The sequence below is a fragment of the Nyctibius grandis genome, chromosome 6, assembly GCF_013368605.1.
Source record: "Nyctibius grandis isolate bNycGra1 chromosome 6, bNycGra1.pri, whole genome shotgun sequence".
Lineage (NCBI taxonomy): Eukaryota > Metazoa > Chordata > Aves > Nyctibiiformes > Nyctibiidae > Nyctibius > Nyctibius grandis.
The window spans coordinates 86,092,479-86,114,812 of NC_090663.1; the positions used below are offsets into that span (position 1 = coordinate 86,092,479).

General features: G+C 44.6%; 1 protein-coding gene and 1 long non-coding RNA gene across 3 annotated transcripts; both read right to left on the minus strand.

Annotated features, from left to right (window-relative positions):
• Positions 1-1,863: 1,863 nt before the first annotated feature.
• Positions 1,864-8,258, minus strand: CCNG2 (cyclin G2). Its single transcript, XM_068403870.1, has 8 exons — positions 8,043-8,258; positions 7,722-7,859; positions 6,674-6,811; positions 5,416-5,666; positions 5,172-5,250; positions 4,994-5,092; positions 3,888-4,093; positions 1,864-3,373 (listed from the first exon to the last, which is right to left on the minus strand). The coding sequence occupies exons 2-8, from the start codon at positions 7,830-7,832 to the stop codon at positions 3,247-3,249; spliced, it is 1,011 nt and encodes a 336-aa protein (XP_068259971.1). The 5' UTR covers positions 7,833-7,859; positions 8,043-8,258; the 3' UTR covers positions 1,864-3,246.
• A 6,265-nt stretch (positions 8,259-14,523) lies between these two features.
• On the minus strand, positions 14,524-22,181 carry LOC137665075 (uncharacterized). Of its 2 annotated transcripts, XR_011048440.1 has the most exons (6): positions 22,058-22,181; positions 21,519-21,672; positions 18,204-18,503; positions 16,654-16,730; positions 15,710-15,823; positions 14,524-14,900 (listed from the first exon to the last, which is right to left on the minus strand). It is a non-coding gene; the product is annotated as an uncharacterized lncRNA (long non-coding RNA). The 2 variants fall into 2 exon arrangements; XR_011048439.1 differs by lacking the exon at positions 18,204-18,503.
• Between the last annotated feature and the right edge of the window lie 153 nt (positions 22,182-22,334).

Sequence of the window (22,334 nt, forward strand, 5' to 3'; positions counted from 1 at the left end):
CTGAAGTCAAAATCATGCCTTTTGCCATTTAGAAGAAGGTCAAACTTGTTCAGTTAAACAAGAACACCCAGCACAGGCTTGGTCAGCTATTCTTAAACATCTGCTCCTACTTCACTCTCCTGCCCAGTCTCTCCCCAGTGATGGTGGAATTTACACTGAAAGATTTTCTTGTTCCATGTCTCTTGTTACGCAGTCAAGTGGTGGAGAACTCAAGCTCCCTGTTTAAAAGTCCATTATCATTAGTTATGGAATGACAATTCACTAGAACCACTACTGATCCCTTGCAGCCCAATTCAGCCACAGGAAAGCAGCTGAGCAGTACAGTAACATCTCAAGATCCTCTCAGAAACCAGGGCTCATCTACACGGATGTGAACCTTCAGCTCTGCACTTCAAGTAAGTTAGGCAACACGCTATCCCACAAAGACACAGGGAGTAACATCCCAGAGCTCACACAGAAACCCTACAGCTAGCAGCTGTCCCAGGGGATCTTCCCCACAGAAACATTCCCTTTCAGCCCCCTCAGCCCCCACCCAAACCAGCCTTACTGACAAGGCAGTTATGAAAATGAGCACGGATTTAAACTCTGGAGACTGCAAGCGTTCAAAGCTTCACCTCACGGCACAAGAAAGCCCAAAGCAGCATTTGAAACCCATGCACAGCTCTGCTGCTAAAACAAGCCAACCACCAAAAGCCCCATTCTTTGAACAAAGGCAGGCAAACCTCCTCTGAGGGATACACAGCTATCTGACCCAGCGAAATCAAAGGTGAGCCGAAATTATCAAACCACAGAAGTAAACCTGACAACGTTCTTGCAAGCAAATTTCTTTTCATGGGACGAACTTGAAAGGGGCTGCATGGTACACCTCAAGCTTTATTAAACAGACTCATCTCACAAGCTGTTAGTAAACCCAGGGACATTGCCCATGGCTTCCCACCTTCCCAACAGCCCACCTACGCAGCACGCGGATTATCTGCCGCCTCCCGAGCGAGGTGGTTGCTGTACTGAAGCGACCTGAGTGGGCACGTTTGAAGTGGAAGCTGAACGTCTTTGCTGCAGCAGCTTTCATGTTCAAAGCGGTCACGAGAGACAGCAAGGAAGCCGTTGCTCTTCGAACATCACAGCATGTATTCCAAAGATGAACAGTCCCACTATACAATTGACTTTCAGTGGTGCGTGTGAGTTATTAGACAGAAGGGAATTTCATACAGAATTTAGGAATACCAAGTGTCCATCCCTCATCTGTTCTATGTGGGAAGTGAGAATCCCATCTATCATGATGCTTACAGCCATCTCAGCAGGCAGCTGAGTGCAGGTCTGGCTCCCTCTTTCAGTCTTTCTACAGCTGGGAACATTTTTCCAGCAAAAGCCATTTACAGCCCCTTATTCCTTAGTTTTTGTACTATTTGGGAATACTTTGGCAAGATGGTCTAGATGGGACAAAAAGGAAACAAGCTCAGGTTTGCCTGTGATGAGTTACTGGAGGTATTTCAGATTGCCAAGATGCAGACACATCCTGAGACCAGGTTTCACTCAGAAGACTTGCAACAGCAGCAACCACCAATCCATCAAAACCCAGCACACTTTGCCTGCTCCTAGTGGGAGCTCCCACTTGCCAGATGTGCGTGTGTGCCACTCACCACACTCACCCCACCACGACTGAGCCCAGCTGCTGCTGGGTGATAAGCGGAGGACACCTCACACAAGCTTCTAAAACTGATAGAGGCAAAGCTGAGAAGAGATTCACATCCAGCAGCAAGTCACACAGAAGCCTCTCCTTTTTCTTGGCAAGCTGCTTACCAGTACCATATAAAGCAAAAAACCAGCCAAAAACTTCAAGTAACCAACCATCACTCACACCAATTAACAAATACAGCACTTGGTTTATTTTTGTTCTCAACTGAAACAAGACTCAGTAGGTTGGGTACCTGCAACCCGAGTACTCCATTGCAGAAGCGAGCTTCCAGGCGCAGAGACTTGCAGTATTCAGATGTACAGTATTTATATCATACAGAGTACACAATAAATTACTATCTACATGCAACATACCTACAAAAAGTTACATACAATGTAAAAAAATACAGTATTTTCTGCTCGTTTTTTTTTGTTTTAAATTTTTTTCTGTACATTTTTTTCATTTACATTTTTATATACATTTTTGTAAACTTTTTGTGTTTTTATAAAACTGAAATCACTAACAGTTACCAACTCACGGCACCGCTCTCACCATCCTAAAGCAATGCTTGCATCTACAAAACAGCCTTCAGCTTGATTGCTCCTTCATTTCTACTTTGGCACCAACACACCTCACACCATTATTCTGAGCTAATTAGTCTGCTTGCTACCTAGCCATGTTCTCAACGTGGAGAAACGCAGTCAAACTTCAATTTGTGCTTCAATAAAAACCGTTCAGGAGAAACCATGACATTAATTACTTCATCAACATCACATTTACCTGATATTACTTCATAATATCAACTCTTCCTGCACTAACTGCTTTACATAAGCATGCAAACACACCTGATTATGACTCAATCAATAACATGAATATACTGAAAAACAACTACAAGGGTTAAATATTAAAAAGAATGTAGACTTATCAAGATTTACCATGTTAAGTCTAAGCTAATAGTATGGACTGACAAGATTTTAAACACACTGAAGTATACAAGGTCAATTTCAGTGTAAAAACATCTGTCTGAAAGAAAATATGAAATTATTCCCTGCCACACACTTTATACTAGCCTTTAGTGAAAACTAGTATTGACTACAAACCTCCTTCTTGCCAGTCATACTCCTGTTGTGAAATAGGGATTCCTGAAGTTTATAAAAACCAAGCTTTAAAAAAAATAAATCTACTTGGAGTACACAACTCAAGATCCTGCTGAAAAGGAGCACAGCATGTGAAGTGTTAAAGCAGTTTCAGTATTTGGCCCCTCTGACAGTAAATCATTTCAGCCTGGTACTATGTGTACATCTCATTTCACATGACCTACTCAGCCAGTTTCATCGGATCCCAAAATATTAAAGGATGGAGGGTACCCTCAAGAGAACTGGGAACTTCAATGAGATTTTTTCTTCCTTAAAAATACAACAACAAAAGGCAGGTACTCAAAGCATTGATATACCACAGCAATTCTTGCCTTAATACAGTTCACAGATCACCACCTCGTTAATTATTGCCAAAAGACTCTATGGTGCATTAAAAAAATCTCAACCTAGCACAAGAAAGACTTAATGTGAAGACTAACAGCTAAGAGTTTGCCACTTTGTTTTAGGTTTGAGTTCAAAGAAGAAGGTGCCTTCCAGATCACTCGGAGGAGAACTGCTAAGGCTTTCTTCTCCGCTGCTCATATCTTCACAGGAGTCTTCACTAGAAGGAACAGCAGGAAAGGTAATTTAAACACAGCACAACGCCTTGGAAGTGGTAAAGTGCTCCTCAATCCTGTCTTTTCATGCAAGCTCTCCTGTTCCTACTATAACATCCCAGATCTACACGCTCCTCAGCACTAAAGCACTTCAATCATAACAACGTACAATTTCCTTTCTCCTAACACCAAAAATCTCCTGCCAACCAAGAAGCCAGTGTTCACAAGATCAAATAAATTACTTTTAGAAGACTTCAATGCTTTGTAAGCCTCCCTGCCTTAGAAAAAGGAATGCCTCCCCCCACCCTGCAAAGCACTTGTACTTTCTGAACACCACAATGACAATTCCCCATTTTTTTTTCTTCTGTTTAAGACATATTTTAAGTCCATCAGTAATTTCAAAGCTAGCATTTTTTTCCAAGTAGTACTGAATAAGCCTAACTATACAGAGCTGCCATTAACATTTCTAGAAGAGGAGAATTCCCAACAAATTAACCAACTGGTAGAAGTTTTACTAACCTCTCACTTTCATTGAAGCATCCACCCTCTGGTATCGTTGGCAACTCAGGAACACTGTAGTAACTGTTTTGTAGAGTCTGGGCTGTACGTCTCGAAACAATCCAAACCAGCTTTTTATGATCAGGCTTGCAACATTCAGGAGAAGAATAATCTGCTAGGCATTTTGAGACCAGTTCCCTCCAGTAAAGCAGGTCACTATCAGTTATCTGAAAAGCAAAAAGAAAGAATCTATTTAGTCTATTACACACAGGCTTTAAAGATAACCCCTCCCTCCATTTTACCTGCTCAGAAAAGACTTAAGTATCAGTCAAGATGTGAGTCCTAAGTGTGATACTTGGTGAAAGTTGGGCTGCTTTTGAAGGCCAACTCCTATACACCTCCTAGTAATGTCCATGTTGAAGTCTGAGTTAAGCTGACAGTTTGCCTGTCAATTGCTGTTAACACTCTCATTATCACTTCCAAAGGAAAAATTAAACCAAGATGACGCCATTTTAAAATGGAATAATCTCATTATTTCTACTTCCAACCCTCAAGAAATTGGGTTAGTTCAATTTGACTATAAGAGTGAAAAGCTTGGTTTAGACCATCAGCTGATACAGTATGCAGCTAGAAGCTGTAAATCCTATGTTAGTTATTCAGGCAAAAAGAATAACCAGCCCAGCAGCCATTGTACTCCTATGAACTGACTGGAAGTTTCTCTAGAACATACAGCTAGAATTGTACAAGTTAAATCAGCTGCTTGTTAAAGCATGTATTGTGGAGGCATTAGGTCAGCATTTCTTCTGATTTTATACATTTAAGCTCGTTTTTTTTAAACCATAATCCTCTTGCTTGCCAGGCAGCTGCCAAGATGTGTCTGTGCAAAATGACTACCTGACCTCATGCTCTAAGCAGCAGCTCTTTGCATTTGTCATTCTCCCAACAAAACTGTGTTAGTTACAAAGTTGCAGACAGATGCTTTAAGACCCATTTCATGGCTTATTTCAGCTGATGCCAAACAGCACCCGTAAAAATTGCACACCGACAGCAGGGGTCCCTTAAATGTAACGTCGTACATCATTAACTGCACCTCACAACTGCCAAAGCAATCCACAGAAAATATTTACCTTCGAATGCTTTTGAACACGCAGAAGGATCTCAAACAGCTCAACAGATTTCAAAGTCTGAACTTCTAGAGTGAGAAGGCACAGGGCCAAGACAGACGGCTGGAAGGACAAAGAACACTGCTCAACATGACACGAATCAAAACCTACTCAGAAGTCAAAGAAAGCGACTTCTACTTACTTTAGCTTTAGAGAAGACTAGACGACAGTTGCAAGCTTTTAGCTGTGCTTCCAATTTGTCCAGATTCAATACTTCTTTCCTGTAAGACACCCGAGAGAAGAAGCAATTGTATCAACAAGCATTCACTTGTCAGGAAGCAAAAACTAAGGAGCTGCCTCCTCTACAGCCAATGCCACAATCATTTAAGAGGCAGCTAAAAAGGGCTTAAACATACAGACCACCACCAGCAGGCAACTCAACTCACCTCTCTGAGGTATGACACAGTACAATAGCATGGTACAAGTGCAAGAAGGTTAAGGCAGTAGTAGCTTGAAATTCAAAGTGCAACTTCTCTGAAATGATCTTTTCCATCCGTTTCAGGTCGGACACAGTGCATTTACATTGGCTGATCCGGATGATCTCGTGAGCAGATGGAATATTGCATTCTTCTTCCACTACTCGGGCAGCCAGCTGGAAGCAACAAACTCCAATGCAAGATAAATGCTTCGGTTTCACCTAAAAATAAGGGGAAGCACTATGAATACTTCCCCCCCAAACACCGTGCTTATCAAACAGCAACACCAACAGCTCACCCTGTTCTGAATATTCACAGTTCAACAGAGATTTGCTTATCTCAACCAGACCTGATGTCAGTCAGCTCACACACACCTCGTCATAATTAGTTTCATCACTTAAGTTTCAGCAAAACACAGCTGGCAGAGCCAATAAAGCAGTATCAATCTGCCACAGCTACGTCAGAGGAAGGGAAGCTCGACAGCTGAGCACCCTCTATTGACATTGTTCCACATCACTACACAAATAAACTGCAGTGAGAACTGTAATACCCCACTTCTCCAAGCAGCAGCACTCACCCTCATTTAAAGCCCACAGAAATCCAGCCTGAGCCTGTTCTAGGCAGCCCTATCCCTCTACAGCTTGTTCCTACCTCTGTTATTCCCTCCCGTGTACCAGCATAACATTTTGTGCAACCTCAAGGACAGAGAACTGATGCAACTTTTTTTCTGCCAACTTAATAATGGGGAACCAGTTTAAGTTCAAATTGTCTGCCATAAAGCAGCACAAACATGGAAAGAAAAACATTCAGGAAACTATCATTTGGTGTTAGTTCCAGCACTAAGCTAAGCTTTAACACAGTACCTATAAATAGGCTGTAACACAAATTTTGTTCCTTCTTAATTCCTCCTTTCCTAGTCTTTTACAGCTACATGGTGAAGGCTACAGACTTATTAGAGGAAATAACCTCGCTGCTCCGTGCCTTTAGAGTTAAGAGGCCATAGTACAAAATAGTTAATAAATCACAACAATATAAGCTCATCTTGCATGCAAAAACTATCCTCAAGTTTACAAAGGAGTACTTCAGAAATGTTGCTAGCATAGAATGAGCAAACAGCCACACTTATCTCCTCGATCACAACCTTCCCCTTTTTCTCAGACAAGAAAGTTCACAGGAAGCTCACATATTCCCAGCTGACATTAAAGCAGCTCCTCTCCCCGCTAAATACCTTCATAAGAGCCAAGAATCTGTCCAGAATGTTAACGGCCAAAACAAATGTTTCAGTTGCAAAACCGAAAAAGTTGGTCAGACTCCAAAGATCTTCCACCTTGGCATTCCTTTGTCTGGGACACAGAGTATTTTCATTCTACAGCAAGAGAAGTAAAGCCAGAATTATTCAGTGGCAACAGTCATGACTGACCGCTCACTCCCTACGTCATCTTTTACTTAAATCAAAGAGAAGCAATTCTTTTTCCTTAAATATATTTTTTTTTAACTTTAATTTAGATACTTGAGCCTCAAAACACACCCCAGGTACGTAGATTACAGCCACGTCCTGAGCCTCACTGGTGCAATTCCCAGTTTTAAGACAACAGCTACCAAGTGCATACACAGAGACTCCTGACCTTACGGAAACAGAGCTGACCAAGCTCAGCTTTTTCTCCTCTCTCCCTGCACGTCAAGATTTAAGCAACAAAAGTTCTGCTGCCAAAACAAACAAGCAGACTGATTTCAGAGAATGTTTTGTTAAACATTAAAGCCCTTCCCAAAAAAACTCGCAAGCATCCGAAGGAATGCAAGCCTGCCCTAAACTCAGTAAGCAACTCTGGTCATTAACACAGAAATGTTTATGCTTAGTTTATTTTTTTGCTGTTAAGCACTGAATGCTTCTAGGTTCACTTTGCTAACGAAAAGCTGGTAATTTCCCCATTTAATTGCCTACGTGACATCCCAGCTTTCCAACAGCGGTACAAAGCTCTCGAGATGAAAATAATACACTTCTCTTGGTTGTGCTTTCACTCGAAGTTTAAACAACAAATTTTAAACGCCTGAATATTTTACTTGCCCTGTAGGTCATAGTTCTTCGATAACAGTGTATGTTAGTAACTACAGACTGAGTCAAAACAACAGGGAAGTGGCGTTTACAGAGAAAAGCATTAACTTGCCCAAGTTACGCACATCGCCTCGTAGCTCGCAGAGGTTTTTTAAGACACGTATTCCCAGCCCTGAGGCTGCCTGCTCCCCCCGCGCCCACCCCCGCCCAGCTGCCCCCTCACCTCGGCGGCGCCCTCGATGAGGCTGAGCCCCTTCTCTCGGGGCTGAAAGCGCCCCTCCTGCTCCAGGTGCAGATTCAGCTGCTTGAAAAGCCACAGCGCCTCGCTGCTCATCTTCTCCCCGGCCTCCGGATCCTTCACCTTCACGGCAGACACAGGCCGTCAACAGCTGCCAGCTCGCCCCCCTCCCCAGCCCAAGGCCTCTCAACCGCCTCCCAGCCCCTGCCCGGGGGGGGGGAACCCCCACAGCACCGTGGAAGCGAACAAAGGGACCTGACAGGACGCCTCAAGGAGGGGGCAGCCCGGCCCTGCCAGCACACTCACCCGGGGCGGTGGTGAGGGGGCACCGGGCCCCCCCCGCGGCCCTCACCGCTCAGCTCCTCCACGGCGGGGCGGAGGAGGCGAGCCCGGCTCCCGTCACCGCCCGGACGCGGGTCGGCTCCGCCGCTTGCCCCGCATCCAGGCAGGGCCGCCCTGCGCCCCCGCCCGCGGAGGACCCCGCTGGCCTCCCCCAGCGAGTCACGGCACCACCCCCGGCCCCGCCGCCGCGGCCCCGCACCAAGATGGAGGCGGCGCGGCCCCGCCCCCGTGTTTTTGTTCTGGCGGCCCGCAGATGGCCCGCGCGGAGCGCTTCCCGCGAGGCCCGGCCGGTGAGCCGCCGCCGTGAGGTAAAATAGTCCGCCCTCAGCCGCGCACCCTAGGGGTGCCCCAAGAGGGCCCGGAGGTCAGAGCACGGCGCAGCCGTCCAGCGGCACGGCGACTCGGCGGGGAGCGCAGCGGAACCGCGCTCCTCCGGAAGGAGCGCTGAGCTCCGGCGGAGGGACACACGGATGAGCCTCATCACTCCTTTAAAGGGACCCGCGGCGGGGCCGCTGCGGCCGCCGACCCGTTTTAAAAAGTCCGCCCAAACCATCCCCCGCCCTGATTGGCCCGCGCTCCGCCAGCCGCTGATTGGCCGGCAGCGCGGCTTTCCCCCCGCCCCTTCCCCAACCCCACCGAGGGTGTGTTGTTTACCGGCAGCGATTGGCCGCCGACCGAGGGCGGGTCTCTCCTGATTGGCCGGGCCAGTTCTACCCCTGCCCCGCCCACCGCTCCGGCCCTTAGCAACCGTGACAGGGCCGCGGCGGGCGCCTGGCGCTGAGGGCGCCTGAGGGGGCCGAGGGCCGGAGCCCGCCCGTCGCCCGGCTCCAAGCGGCGGCTCCGCGGCCCTGGGGCACACCTTGGGCCGGCAAAGCCGCCGAGAAACACCTCCCGTCCCCGCAGCAATATCGCGCTGTAATACAGCCAAATGCTGACCTGCTGCCCGCCGTGGGGCGGCCTGAGGTAGCTCAGCTCCCGGGTGTCTGCGTAGGCCCCTGCTGCTGTTTCTCGAGGGTTCCAAACACCGTCTGTATTTAAAAAGTCCATTTAAAAGCTTCAAACCACGAGTTAAATTTATCCACAGTCCGTTTCAAAGCTTTTAGGGTGCGCGCTTCCAAGCTTCGCTTCATAATCACCATCCATTTGTGCAGAGTGTGAATCCGAGGGCCGATGCTTCAAGTCGAAGACACCAGTGCCTGTGGACCCCCTAGTCAGAGGCTGCACCAAAGGGCTTCTCAGCCTGCAGCTTAACAGAGCCGTAATGACAAGATAAAAACGGGATCTCGCAAAATAAATCACTGTCTGGAGGATTTGCGGGGCTGTTTCAACGCGTTCCACGTTCTGTCTGTTTTTCGTGGGCAAACACAAAGGAACAAATGTCCCAGGACCAAAAAACAGTGAAACCACAGTGACTCGTGATGTGTACATACTGGAGACAAAAGTCTGTGGTGGCGACTCGAGCAGATTAGCGTTCAGTTTGATCCGGTGAGGTTTCGCAGTTTCAACAAACAGCAAATGTTTATTAAATGTCGCAGTCTGGAAAAATAAGCCGCCTCCTCTACAAAACAGTCAGCAATGTTGCCATGCCAATCTCTGTTTCTAGGCACAGCTCCTGTCTGCTATGCCAGTGATGACAGCCAGCAATTTCTTCTAGTTTATTTTGATGACAAGCGCTCTTAGATTCCCCTAAACATGCACAACTTTTCCTTGGGATATTCCCAGCGCTCTCAGATATACCTGAGCACCCTTAAACACACCATGCTGCAAGGTGAATGAACTGGCACAGCGACTGAATTTGTTTTTTGTGGGATAAAAGTAGTTTTAGGCTCTGAAATAAGAGTTGTGGATCTGCTCCAGTTTGAAGAACAATGATTATTGTTAACGGAGCTGACTTCAAACCGACTCCTTACAGTGGTGTCATCTAGGTGGTGTTTACAGGATGAGGCGCTGAGATCCAGTCTCTGTTATCTAAATGCCCTTGGCGGTCACCACTATTTTTATTTCTACATTCTGAAGTGTATCTTGCCATCACAGAGATGGAGTATGGATGTTCTTCCTCCTCTGACTACTGTATTAAGCCACATAGTGGAATTTCTGTTTACCTAAACGGCAAAAAAGGTTCATTTTGTAAACACACAGCATGGCAATTCTAAAAATGCTAAGTCAGGCATCTACTTGAACACATCCATTCCTTTCCCTTTACTGATTTAAACCTAACAGAACACTGCAAAATTATCATTCATTTATCATGTAATTTGAGGGGGTAAAATCTTGTTACAAGAGCTTGGCTCAACAGCGCTCTCTCTGCAGCCTTGCAGCAGAAGGGCTCATTTTCTACATTAGAAGGATCCCTGCCCCATCTTTGTTCCTCTGTAATTAACTGATCTGTTGCAGAGAGCTGAGTAGGATCAAGAAGAAAAAAAAAAAACAAACCCCAAGGATCCTTATTATATGTGATGCACTCAGCTTTGGGATTAAAAACAGGGAAAATCAGTCTGCTCCCTGTGCTGTCTGGATCTGGCAGAACAATCAAGTGTTGGGGGCAAAGGAGGAGTCATGGTAAGGTCTAGAAATAAAATCTGTGTTTTTTTTCCCTCATGCAAGGAATAATTTTCTTTCAATACAGTATTTATTTGTACGGTGACGACAGCCTTTGAGAGGGGAATTCGGGAGTTAACACTGAACCGGAAGGCTGGTGTGAAATCAACAAAAAAAAGGAATTAAAACTGGAGGAAAACCCATCTGAAATCTTTTGGGATCCTAATAAAAGCAAAGATTTATACTGAAACCTTAATCTCTGCGAGACAAATTTGAAACTAAACAACAAAAAATATCTGTCATTTTTCTGTTGTGATGGGAGACTTCTCAGTGCTGTCAAATTAAATAGGTATTATTTTAATTAGCCTTGCTAAACTATCCTCCAGTATGGCTTGGCAAAACTTGTCCTGGCACCTCTGCACAGCAATTCATCAGCAATAGTTATGGATGGCTGACAGCTGTGCACTGACTAACACAGAGATGTTAGTTGGGCCTTGTGGCATGTGGATTTCCAAACTGAAATGGGATTACAAACCTTCATGATTAAGGGACATGCAGTAATTAACCCTCTAGACACAAGCAGTCTGCCCACTCAACTGCCAGCTGCCCTTGGACACCCAGGTAAGAACAACAGGGGTCGCTTAGAACAATAGTTTCCTTTGAACCACTTAACCAAAGAGCTCCACACGCTTTACAGCCACTAATTAATCTAAGTGCCCCACTGCTATCCCATTATGCTGGTATGGAAGACAGCAGCACCAGGAAAGTAGCAGTGCCCAAAGATGGAAGGCAGAAGTCAGAGTTGTGACTGCCTCTCTTCCCCTAAGACCAAACTGCTGCTACACGATGATTAGGAACTTAATATCTAATTCTCAGGGAAAAAAAAATGTGTCTAGTTTGGCCAACATCCTTGTTTTCTGCAGTGATTGATGGAAAAGACAAAAGCTCACGCATGAATTAGCATTTTCTTCAAATAAATTCAGGCTCATTTCAGAATATGGGTAAAGTCTCAAACATCAAGAGAGCCTGCATCAAATGAGATTAGCCCTAGAACCCTTTCTCCCCTTGAGAGCTGCTTGTTCTTTCGTAACTCCTTAAGAGGCATCATATGGAAAAAAAAAAATCTGTTTTAATTAAATGGGATGATTTGACAGTTCGGTGTTTTCTATTTAACTGAGAGGAGTAAAAGTAGGTTCTTTAAGCAAATAAAATAACCTCAGTGTGTACATTTTATTTTTATATAGAAATATACATATTAGAAAACACATATAAAGGCTTCACGTCTGTATATGTACACACATATAAATGTATCTAAGAAACATTTTGCAGCTTCTGTTGCTTTTAGAAGCAGCGGGGCCAGCGCCTGGTGATACAAACTATCAAAACTGAAGCCTTTGCACAGGCTCCCCCTCACCAGGCTCTTTGTGAGGGACAAGTCTAGGAGCTGAGATGATTCATAAATGTGGCAGAACATAAGAAATGTTCCCCTGACAGAAGCCCCTAAAGGATGGTGGCATTTGATCCCCTGGTAGCCATAGGAGTAACTGTCCCCACTGGTACAGCTCCTGTCTTCAGTATGGAGGAGTGTAATTTCACACTTTTCACCTCGTGGGTCAAGTTCAGAATTCTGCAATAAATGAATTTATTCAGATTTATTACGTGCTTCCTAAAAGATGAAAGGAGAGCAAGGCTTGCTGATCAAGGTTTAATGTAAAGATGAGGGTGGTGTTGGGGAAAAGGTTCACTGGCAACACAAACAAACCTAGAGACGAGCAATGACCATGTCTGTCTGCCTCAGTGACCACACACCGCATTCAAAATAGCTGTTGAAATTAGGAAGGAAGGGTGCAGAAAAAAGAAAATCAAGTTATTTGCTTAGCAGAAAGTATTTTGAGCCGACAAGACCCAAACAGAAATCAATGGAAACGTAGTAAATATAGGAGAAGCTGTTAGAGATAGTGATTTTTGTCTTGCTGCTCCAACATATGGCAAACCAGTGCCGAAATAGCATCTAACAGTGGTAACGGCTAGGTGAGAGGAGTTTCCACAAGAGGAAGCTCACCACAAGTTAGCCTACACAAGACAACTTGTAACAGCACAGCTGTGCTGGTTAGATGTATTGCTTTGCTATTTACATACACATAAAATTATGTATGCATTTAAGGTGGTATAAAGGTGCCACATACTGATACCACATACTTTGTTTACTGAAAAAAAAAGCTACGTATTTATACCATTGCACTGGTGTAAATACCCCTACACCAGCACAGCTGCATCGAAGCCCTGGGACAAGAGGAAGTGTGTCTGTATAATTTAAATCACAAGACTTCCTCGTATACAGAATGCCAAACTACAGCTAACAGAATCACAGAATCAACGAGGTTGGAAGAGACCTCTGGGATCATCGAGTCCAACCGTTGCTAACCACCAAGGGAGCAGCGTGAGACTTCTATAAGGGATGAAGTGTTGAAGGGGACTGCTTCACACCTCCCTTTTCACTGCCTCGATTAACATGTGGTCTGTTTTCATCCAATTTATGTTTTAATGCAGTGTTCTCCTCCCCACCCATTGGATCTGGTTTCATCTGAGGTCCTTTTGGCAGTAAACTGTCTCAGGGGGCATTTCTGATTCCCCTCTGACAGCAGAGAAAGCTAACTTCTGACTCCCAAGATGAGGCTGTTAGAAGAGAGAGATCAAAAAGTCGATTGGAAAACACATCTTTCCTAGAACATGTTCTTCTGTACAGTGGCTGGCATAAAACTTGTAGAACACAGCTGAAAATTTAATTGCTTGTAGTGTTAAAATCTTGATTCTTGAAGGAAATTCCACGTCTTCATTGAGAATTTTCACCATTGCAAAAGGATTTTGTTTCAGGAATAACACCGTGGGTAGACCCCTGCCTATTAGTTCATGGCTCTGAGCAAGCCCATGCTGGTAACCACGGAAAAAGGAAGGAACCAGGAAAGACTCCAAATCTGTGACACATTTGGTAATTTACCCGGTGAATACAAGTATCATTCGTGATTTCTGCACTGGGTGGGCTTAGGTACCCTTGGTATTAGTCTCCCTTGTGAGCTGGCTCAGTCTCACTGATTTCCATTACAGCTGTTGTCAGAAATCTATATTGCATCTCCAAGTCTATTAAAATATTGCTTCCTGTCTTTTTCAGATGATAATATCAGATACATACATCAATTTTCTGCAGGAAGATGTTGCAGGCAGTAGTTGTAATGGCAGCTGAAGATGCAGGCCCAACTCTGATCCCCCTGACATCGTTGTGCAGCGAGGGTAATTAGAAGTCAATAGAATTACACCAAATGCCTGAGCAACGTGCTTCAGTGCTTTTATGGCAATAATTTGCCTTCAGCACAAGTTAAATTGTCTGAAAGGAAGCTCTATGTTTCAATAACCTTGTGCTTGTCTAAGCATGACCACGTAACTAGCAGCTTGCTTAAAGGTCTCTTAATAACAATTTGTTACTGGAAGGTGCGTTTCATTCACTGTATATTTCTGTCACTTATTTCAAGTGGGTGCTTTTATTTAATTGACAAGATAATTCTAGGCAATGTTGTACTTAAGGCTTTTTAAAGTATTTTTTTAGAAAGGTAGTTGTGCATAATTTCAGAAGGCATTTTTCAAAATCGTAAGGGTTCTGCGTAAATGGAATTTAAATTAGTCATTAGAAGTTAAACCAAGAAAAAAAGAGCAGTCACCTTTCTGACTGCAGAATCAGGCAGCTGTTGTGTAAAATGATTTGCTAGGAGGCATTCAGTTACGAGGCCTGGGAATGGATATTTAAAATTTATTTTCAGATTTAACATGGTGCAAATCCATTTTAGATAATTTGGATTAAACACTGAGAGGCCGAAAGACCCTTTGCACAAAGCATCCACAAAACAATAGATACTTCCATCTTAATTTCTGTTCTTTAATCATGCAATGCAAGTATCATGCGAGAAAACAGGTAACAAAGCAAAGTATAGATGTTCTTCACCACAGAGCTCCTACGTGGCTTTTGGGACATGACACAACAGGTCACACATTGCACCTTACACCTCATCAGCTCTTAGCAGAGACCCTGCCTCAGTAGCAGTCAGTGACACCTTCCTGGCCACCAGTCTGATGTCCCCCCTCATTTCCCATCGTGCTGCTCTCCTCTGTGTTAAGACATTCTCACTCCTTACACCCTCGCTTTTCAGATTATCCAGTGTGAGTTCCTGAACACAACAGGCCATTCCATTTCAGTAAGCACACCTTCTGATGCCCCAGGCTTGATTTGAAAGCCTCAAGAGATGAAAAATCCCTTAATTATCTAATGTGCTGTGAGCAAAATACATTTCATTATCCTTTCCCAGGGTTTCTTAAGTTTACCTTCTTCTATGTCTTTTGCTAAAATTGAGTTCTTGGGGGCAATGTCTGTTATACTTTGCATAGGGAAAACCATTAACTGTAAATAAAAAACCATGTCAACCTGTATATTCTTCCCTTTATCAGAGTATACAGAGATTGTCACAAATTATCACACAGAAGGGTTTTTTCCAAATGTTAAGTGTAAAAAATGTCACCCCTCAAGACTAGTGGATTGGTTATTCTTACTCAAATAATTAGCAGCTGGAGTTCTGCAAGTCTCAGAGTCTGCTGATCTTACTCTATTTCCTATGCCAGAAATGCAACATTCAATTTTTCTCCTTTCTTTCCAAACGATAACTGCCTTTAGTCATTTCACGTCGCTTGGTGCATAATGTCCTTCTCATATTTTCCAAATATAATTATATTTTGTTTCACAAGATTAATTGCTCTGTGCTACTGTGCACAGAGATGTACAAATTTCCATGCACAGCACCACAGATGTTTTTCAAGTAACAGCTGCAGGAACATTTCCAGCATAGTTCTATCTTAAGCTACCATATCCAGGCACATTTCACTAACATACTCTTGATACTTGCCAGAAGAAATAATTCAGATGTACTTTCTCAGATGTACAGTCAGTAGGTAGCTCTGCCTGCCTGGAAATATCTGGGTCTAACTCCAGAGTTCAAACTGCTTAACCTTGTGTTTAGGATCACATATCACACGGTTCCCTAAATACTTACAGAGCATGCAGAAAATCCTCCAACACCTTGCCTCATCTGGGTCTGCTCTCCTCCTGCTGTCACTGCAGCCCGTGGCAAAGCTCCCATCTCCTTCAGGGGAGGAAAAGCCAGGCCCTAGCAGCAAGGATTCCAGAGTGAGGACAGGGAACAAAGACTGCTGCGCCCAGTTTTGCTGCCAGGTGATTTTTTTTTAGCAAAAAGGAGTTTATATCACTTTAGTAAAATCTGGAACCTTTCTTCTATCCCAAAGAGCATCAGCAAACATGATCCTGACCCACAGAGAAGTACAAGTCACTATGTTACTGAGCAGCAAATTATCCATTTAAAAAGGCACGTATACAAGTGTCACAGAAATACTATACATTTTGCAAGATTATAAACTGATACAATGCTGATACAAACTATCCAGGACATAAAAAATCCAAATACAGGTGATGGTGCTGACAGTGAAGTATAACCACAGTCAGGTAATTAACATGAACTGCCCTTAAGTAGTCACACGGAGAAAAGAAAGGAATTTTTATGTTCTGGGAGGGAAAAAATATAAGAAAACCTGTATTAAATGAGCCAGAGAGAATTATTTTTTACGATACTGTTACCTTTTCTCCCTTCCTGAAGACCATGATAAAGTTGCTTTAGCTGAAGGCTTGCTTGGAGTAGGTATACTCAAGAGTACACAGCTGTCGTTGCCTTCATTTACCTTGATGCCCATTTCCATGCACTTACCTTACTTATCTTTGTTACATGCTACGTGGAAAACTATTCAGCCTCATTTAACTGCGAAATTAGCCCTGCTCTGAGCAGGAGTTTGGCCTGCAGACGACCCTTCCAACCTCAGAGGTCCCTAGAAAACCTCCAGAGGTCCCTTCCAACCTCAGTTACTCTTCGATTTTATACAATTTATTGCAGTTAACACCCCTAATTTACAATGCCCATTTACTTACTGATCATGGATTGTGAAGGCAGGTCATTTTCTGCTCCTCCTGTACTGCCCCATCACTGCTCTGTTTTGCTCCTAGCACTGTTAAGAAAGGCCATAAGAAATTATATTGTAGTTTAGAAGGTGATTCAAGAAAACACACCTCTTCCAATGAAATTATACAATAATTAAACTTAATGGCAGATGACGACTATTTGAAAAGAGCTTTTCAAAAATTAGGCACCATTTTATCCTTTAGAAGGGCAGGTCAAAAAGGTTTGGATACAGATAGTTATTAAGAAGGATTTTTTTGCCTATAGTAATTTGGATTCAGGCACGTAGATCATATATATCAAACAAAATTAAGGAGAAATGTGCATGAAATATTAGGATCAGCTGTTCCACTGTATCAGTAAAGCAAACTGCAGAAAGTATCTGTTCTGGTTGAGAAAATTACATTATGAGGCCGGTTATTTAGTAAAAATAAATCAGGTAAAAAGGTTAATTTAGTGCCTGCAGTTCTCCTCTCCAAATTAATCACCGAATGTGAAAGAGGTACTTCATTTGCTAAATGTAAGCCTGTATTTCATTGTTCTGGATGAAAGCAGAAGTGTGTCTCGGCGTTACAAGCAGCTCTGTGGTGGGAACTGAGAGTAAGGGAATCGCCCTCAGCTCAAATAGCCGGGTTTGTTTCCCTAGTAAATAATTTATATTCCTGCTGTTAGGAAGAAGTTGCGAGAGACTGTTGGAAAGCAGCGTGGTAACAGCTATGAAGTCCTAAGAGGCCGTGGAGATGTTACACTTGATCTGGCACTCCTGTGGTTCAGCTTATGATGATTTCTCATGTCAACAGACTCCTTTTAACCTGTGATTCTGTGGAGTTACTTACAATCAAAAGCAAGTGGCTACACACCTGAGACTGCCTCTCCCTGCATGACAGCTGATAGCTTCTGATCAGGGAGAGCACTAAAACAGATAGTTGATTTAAAAGAGACAGAACAGATTGCACAACTGCACAATTTGTTGATTGTGCATGCAGCCATGGCTGCTCTTTGTTATCTTTATTTAAAAATGGGTTTAGGTATCTGAGACAGTGTAGAAGCTATTTTATTTATTTGTTAAATTTTTTTTTCTAAAGCTGACAAGTGTTTGGACAGGGAATTTATGTTGCTTTTTTTCTCATCTGTTTTGGAAAAAGTAAACCAACACAGAGTGCTTTGGAAGGGGGCTTGCTTACTGCTAGTGTCTCTTACTGGCCAGATGCTTCTTCCCGTTCCATGCCAGGACAACAATTCAGCTTCAGTTTCATGCATGGAACAGCTGAATTCTGCTTGTGAAACTGAAGCCAGGGTTTGTCTGTCCAGCTGCAGTGGACATCTACATTTTAAGCTGAAAGAAATGAAGGAGCCTGCATCTAGTTTCTTTTTTTTCCTTTGCCACATACTTCAGGCATACTAGATGATTATTTTTTTTCAAAGGGCAATTCATTATTGCCTGTAGGAACAGGCATAGCTAATGTACTTATAAGGTACAACAGTCTTATAATTTGTACATACTGACTTTCACACTACTTACTTGGAAAATTAGCATTCCATTGATTGATTCATTGCACAGAAAGGATAAGGTTTGCAAAAATAACTAGTGAGTTTAGATCAGTTTTCACAGAGGTCAAAGACAGTTCAGTGCTCAAACCTATTTCATTCCTCTTGGAGCGTTCCTATGTGCTGATGATTTTTAGTTGATGAGCACTTACTCCCAGGGAGCTGAGCAAAGTCTTGTTGGGTAATTTCACCATAAACCATTTTTTAGGATTCTCCTCGTTTCCTTCTGTTGCTTTTCCCTATGTTCCACAATATTGTTTTGCAAACTGTGCCTCTGGACAAAGAAAACGGAGTGTAACCTTCTTGGCAGCTTTTGAGAAATTGTATCCCGAGAGTCTTTCATTCCAGTCTTTGAAAAAAAGAGTTCCTCTAAGAAAAGAAGTCTTGCCGAGCTCTGAATAAACCTCAGTATGATATTTCTTCAGTGCTATCAGCACACATATCCCTCCTGATTGCTTCAATGAACACTCAGATGCCTCTGTGAAGGTTTCCTCTACCATGGGCAGGCAGCAGAGATGCTCCAGGCATCTCTCACAATTAATGTGACTTCTGACAAGAGTTCTGCTGCTCACCAGATTTTATGTCCAAGATCATTTTGGAAAAGAACAACAGGATTTTTTCATTAATTTTTTCTCAGGTTTTGTGTGTTTTATTCTTTAAACCAACAACAACACTGCCTGCTCTGGGCTGATCAACACTTGCTTGCTATTTTAAAGAACTCAGGTTAGCAGAAAATATAGGTAAGATATATAATGGTTGGAGTCAAAGCACAAACACAGGAATAACTAGGTTTATTGTGCCACTCTACACTCAACTCGACCAGCTAAATCCAAACAGTAATTCCTATTAAAAGTTTGCATGTCTCCAGCCCCTCGGGATATTCAAATGCTTTCCAAAACATTTTAATTTAGCCTCACAACTGACCTGACACGAGGGTAAATTTATCCTTGTTCTGAACTTGCTGTCTGCATACATATTTGAACTCATCAAGCTTGCTTGCCCATGCTGGACTTGGCGTGCACAGAAGTTGGGTGGATATGAAAATTAGCATTAACCTTTGCATCTGTGGGTTTAACTGGCTGGCCAGAAGTCACGCAGCGAATAGCACTTGGGTCTCCAGAGCAGAACACAGAGCCAAACCACAAGCCCATCTGGTTTTCCCTCTGAAGGGTGTTTAAGCAGCGCAGATAAAAACATCTGCTGGAAAGATACATGCCCTTCCCTTTTCCACACCTCGGGATTTGGCTGGGAGTCCTGTGGCGCCTCTTCATTCCCTCCACTGATCGGCAGAAAAAATCAGGCATAGCGTAAGTTGAAAGGCAAGCACTACAAATGCCTTATGTGGGATTTTCTTGTTTCCACTAACACGAATCTCTCACTAGTCTCATATTTACTGGTTTGTCACCTCCCCAGAGCCCAGTCTGCGTTAAGGCAGAGGCCACGCTGTGCCCGCTGCCCCCGTGCCAGTGCAGTCCTGTCAAGTCTCTTTCTAATAGACGTGCTTCGTTTCCCCCCGCAGGGAGGAACAGGCCTTCTCCCTGCTACCCAAGGGTACTTCTTCCCTGGCTGATGTGGCACTTGGGGGCTTTATACTGTTCCAAGGCTTCAGCTTTTTGTACACTGGATCAAGTCCCTGCGTGTGGAACACCTGCCTGTAATGGGGTAATGGCCTTCCTCCAGGTGCGCTTCATTACATTCACCAGTTAATTTGTTTTCCTAGGTTTAATTTTGCCTCTTTTGCTTTCTCCCTGGGCCAGTTCTTGCTGGTTGTGTCCATCTCTTTCTCAGCAGTCTCTCTAAATCCCTTGGCCTTGGCAGCCACTTACTCATGGCAGCCTGCCCACCATAACCCTCAGCTGCTCTGGGCACACGCTGTGTCTTTCTTCTCAGAGCGTGTAGAACTGTGCTGCTATTTTGACCTCTGGGTGGTTGTGCCCAGACCTAGGCCACCTCCTGCAGAGGCTGGAAGTGCTCCAGGGAGACCTCGCCTTCAGCTGACCACCCTGCTAGGACGACCTGCTCTGAGGTCCCTCCTGCGCCAGGTTACTCAGTCTCCAGGATTTCCTTTGGAAGGAATATCCATCCAGTAGCTGACCAGTTTATCACGCTACTTTCAACTCAGCTGGGTGCCACTTCAACTGTCCCTTCCTACTGTTACTGAGGACAAAGGACTGTGCTCGTACATACCCAGCTGAGGGCATATTCAGCACAAGAGGAATAAAAGAAACTCAGTTGCGGTATGTTAGCACTAGAGGTTCCTGGCAAACCATCAATTCCACAGTCTGCTGGTCTGAGGATGTGCCACACGGCCTCAGGCTCCCAACGCTGACATGGGAAGGGCCCTGATGGAAATCCCTTGAGCACATAAATATGCAAGAACTGCTGTAACTATGGGAGTGGAACAATCTTGGGATGGTGCCAGCCAGACCTCCAGCAAGAATTTCCCAGCTAGGAGCCTCAGCTCAATTATCTTCACGTGGTCACTGGCAGAAACTACCAGTGGGCCAACTGATTTTGGAAAACCATAACAGCTTTACAGACTTCTTAAACACTGATCCTTCAACAATGAGACCCAGAAGAATAAGAATGAAATTGGGAAAGCTAGAGAAAATTCCAGTGGGACTTGCCCTTCTCTGCACCTTCTCAGTTCTAAGAGGCATATCCTATTTCAAGATAATAAGTAAGAAAAATGAAAGGGAGCAGCACACAGCAAGCTTGGATTCGAAGAGCAGTTCACCCTATGCATAGAAGCATTTGGTTGCTGCAGCAAAAATAGCCTTTCGTTTCAGTCTTAGAAGTGTGACCCGAGAGTTACTATAGAAAGGGTTAAAAAAGCTTATGACAGATCAATTTTTAACAAGCTGATTCAGAGATAATTTGTCAGGAAATAAAGAGGAAAAAAATTCTATGCTTGATTTATGTCACTATTCTTATCTCCAGAGGAAATCCTCCCTTGTGCACTGTCTGAACAGCTAATAACTACAGATACTGGAAGGAGTTTAAAGCAAACGAGTTGCCTTTGCTCTGAACTTCTTGCTTTTATCTGTTAATTTCAACCTCTAGTGGTATAGCAAGGTTTTGCCACTCATCTTCACAGCACCAGGATGTTCATGCAAAGTGTTTATTCTGTTCCTGGTCTTTACTGTACAGTATGATTATAACACAGAATCATTGAATGGGTAGGGTTGGAAGGGACCTTAAAGAGCATCTAATTGCAACTCCTGACACACAACACACCCCCACCTCCAAAAAAAAACCAACTTCTGTTACAAAAAATGTGAACACTCACAAGTTTAGTTGTCCAGTTCATAAGTCGAGCGGACAAAAGGAACAAACAGAGCTGTGAGAAAACATCTGGCACTTCAGGCATCTCTATCTTCTGCTGTGAGCTGACTGCCAGAGCCTCCCATCTGGAAACGAGGAGGACAGTGCTGGGGAAAGGCCTAAGGAAGTAAATACACCAAGTAAAGGGTAAATTCCTGCTTCCATCTCGCAGGGCAGTAAATAAAGCAACTGTGGTGGTGACAGGGAGCTCTGTCCCAGCGAACAGCGGCCGGGAGAGGCGGTACAAAGCAGGGAGGCCTGGACGCTTTTGATGAGCGTCTGCAGAAGGTGTTTGTAAATAAACGCCTTCGCTTGTTGTTTCTCCGAGTGTTTTAAATTAAACTTTAAAGCTTTAACCCGCCCGCTGCCAAAGCGCCACAGAGAGGGACGAACTTAAACCTCCCCTGTGGCTGGGGCTGCTGCAAGGAGACGCCCCCCCGCGCTCGCAGGGGAAAGGCGAGCGGAGGGCGGCGGGGAGAGCTGCCCGCCCCGGGGCCCACTCACCCTCCGCGGCCACCGGCCGGGCAGGGCCCCACGGCTCCGTCACACGCGGAGCCGGGGCGGGCAGCTCCCACCGGAGCCCCCTCAGCGCCCTCACGGACACGGCGACAGTCGCCTCCCGCGCGCGCTCCCCACAGCCGCGCACGCGCCGCGGAGGGACGGCGGCGAAGCGGCTTCACCCTCGCGCTCCCTCCGCGCGATCCTTCCGCCGGGCGGCCGGAGGCAAGAGAGTCCCGCCCCTCAGAGCCGCCCCCGCGCCGCCTCCCGCACCGGGGCGCTC

Excerpts from the sequence above, each read along its gene's own strand:
- CCNG2 (XM_068403870.1), bottom strand. The coding sequence starts at position 7,832 with ATGAGCAGCGAGGCGCTGTGGCTTTTCAAGCAGCTGAATCTGCACCTG. Across the intron at positions 5,667-6,673 it reads GATTCTTGGCTCTTATGAAG|GTGAAACCGAAGCATTTATC; the intron begins GTATTTAGCGGG and ends CCTTATTTTTAG. Across the intron at positions 4,094-4,993 it reads GTGTTCAAAAGCATTCGAAG|ATAACTGATAGTGACCTGCT; the intron begins GTAAATATTTTC and ends TTTGCTTTTCAG.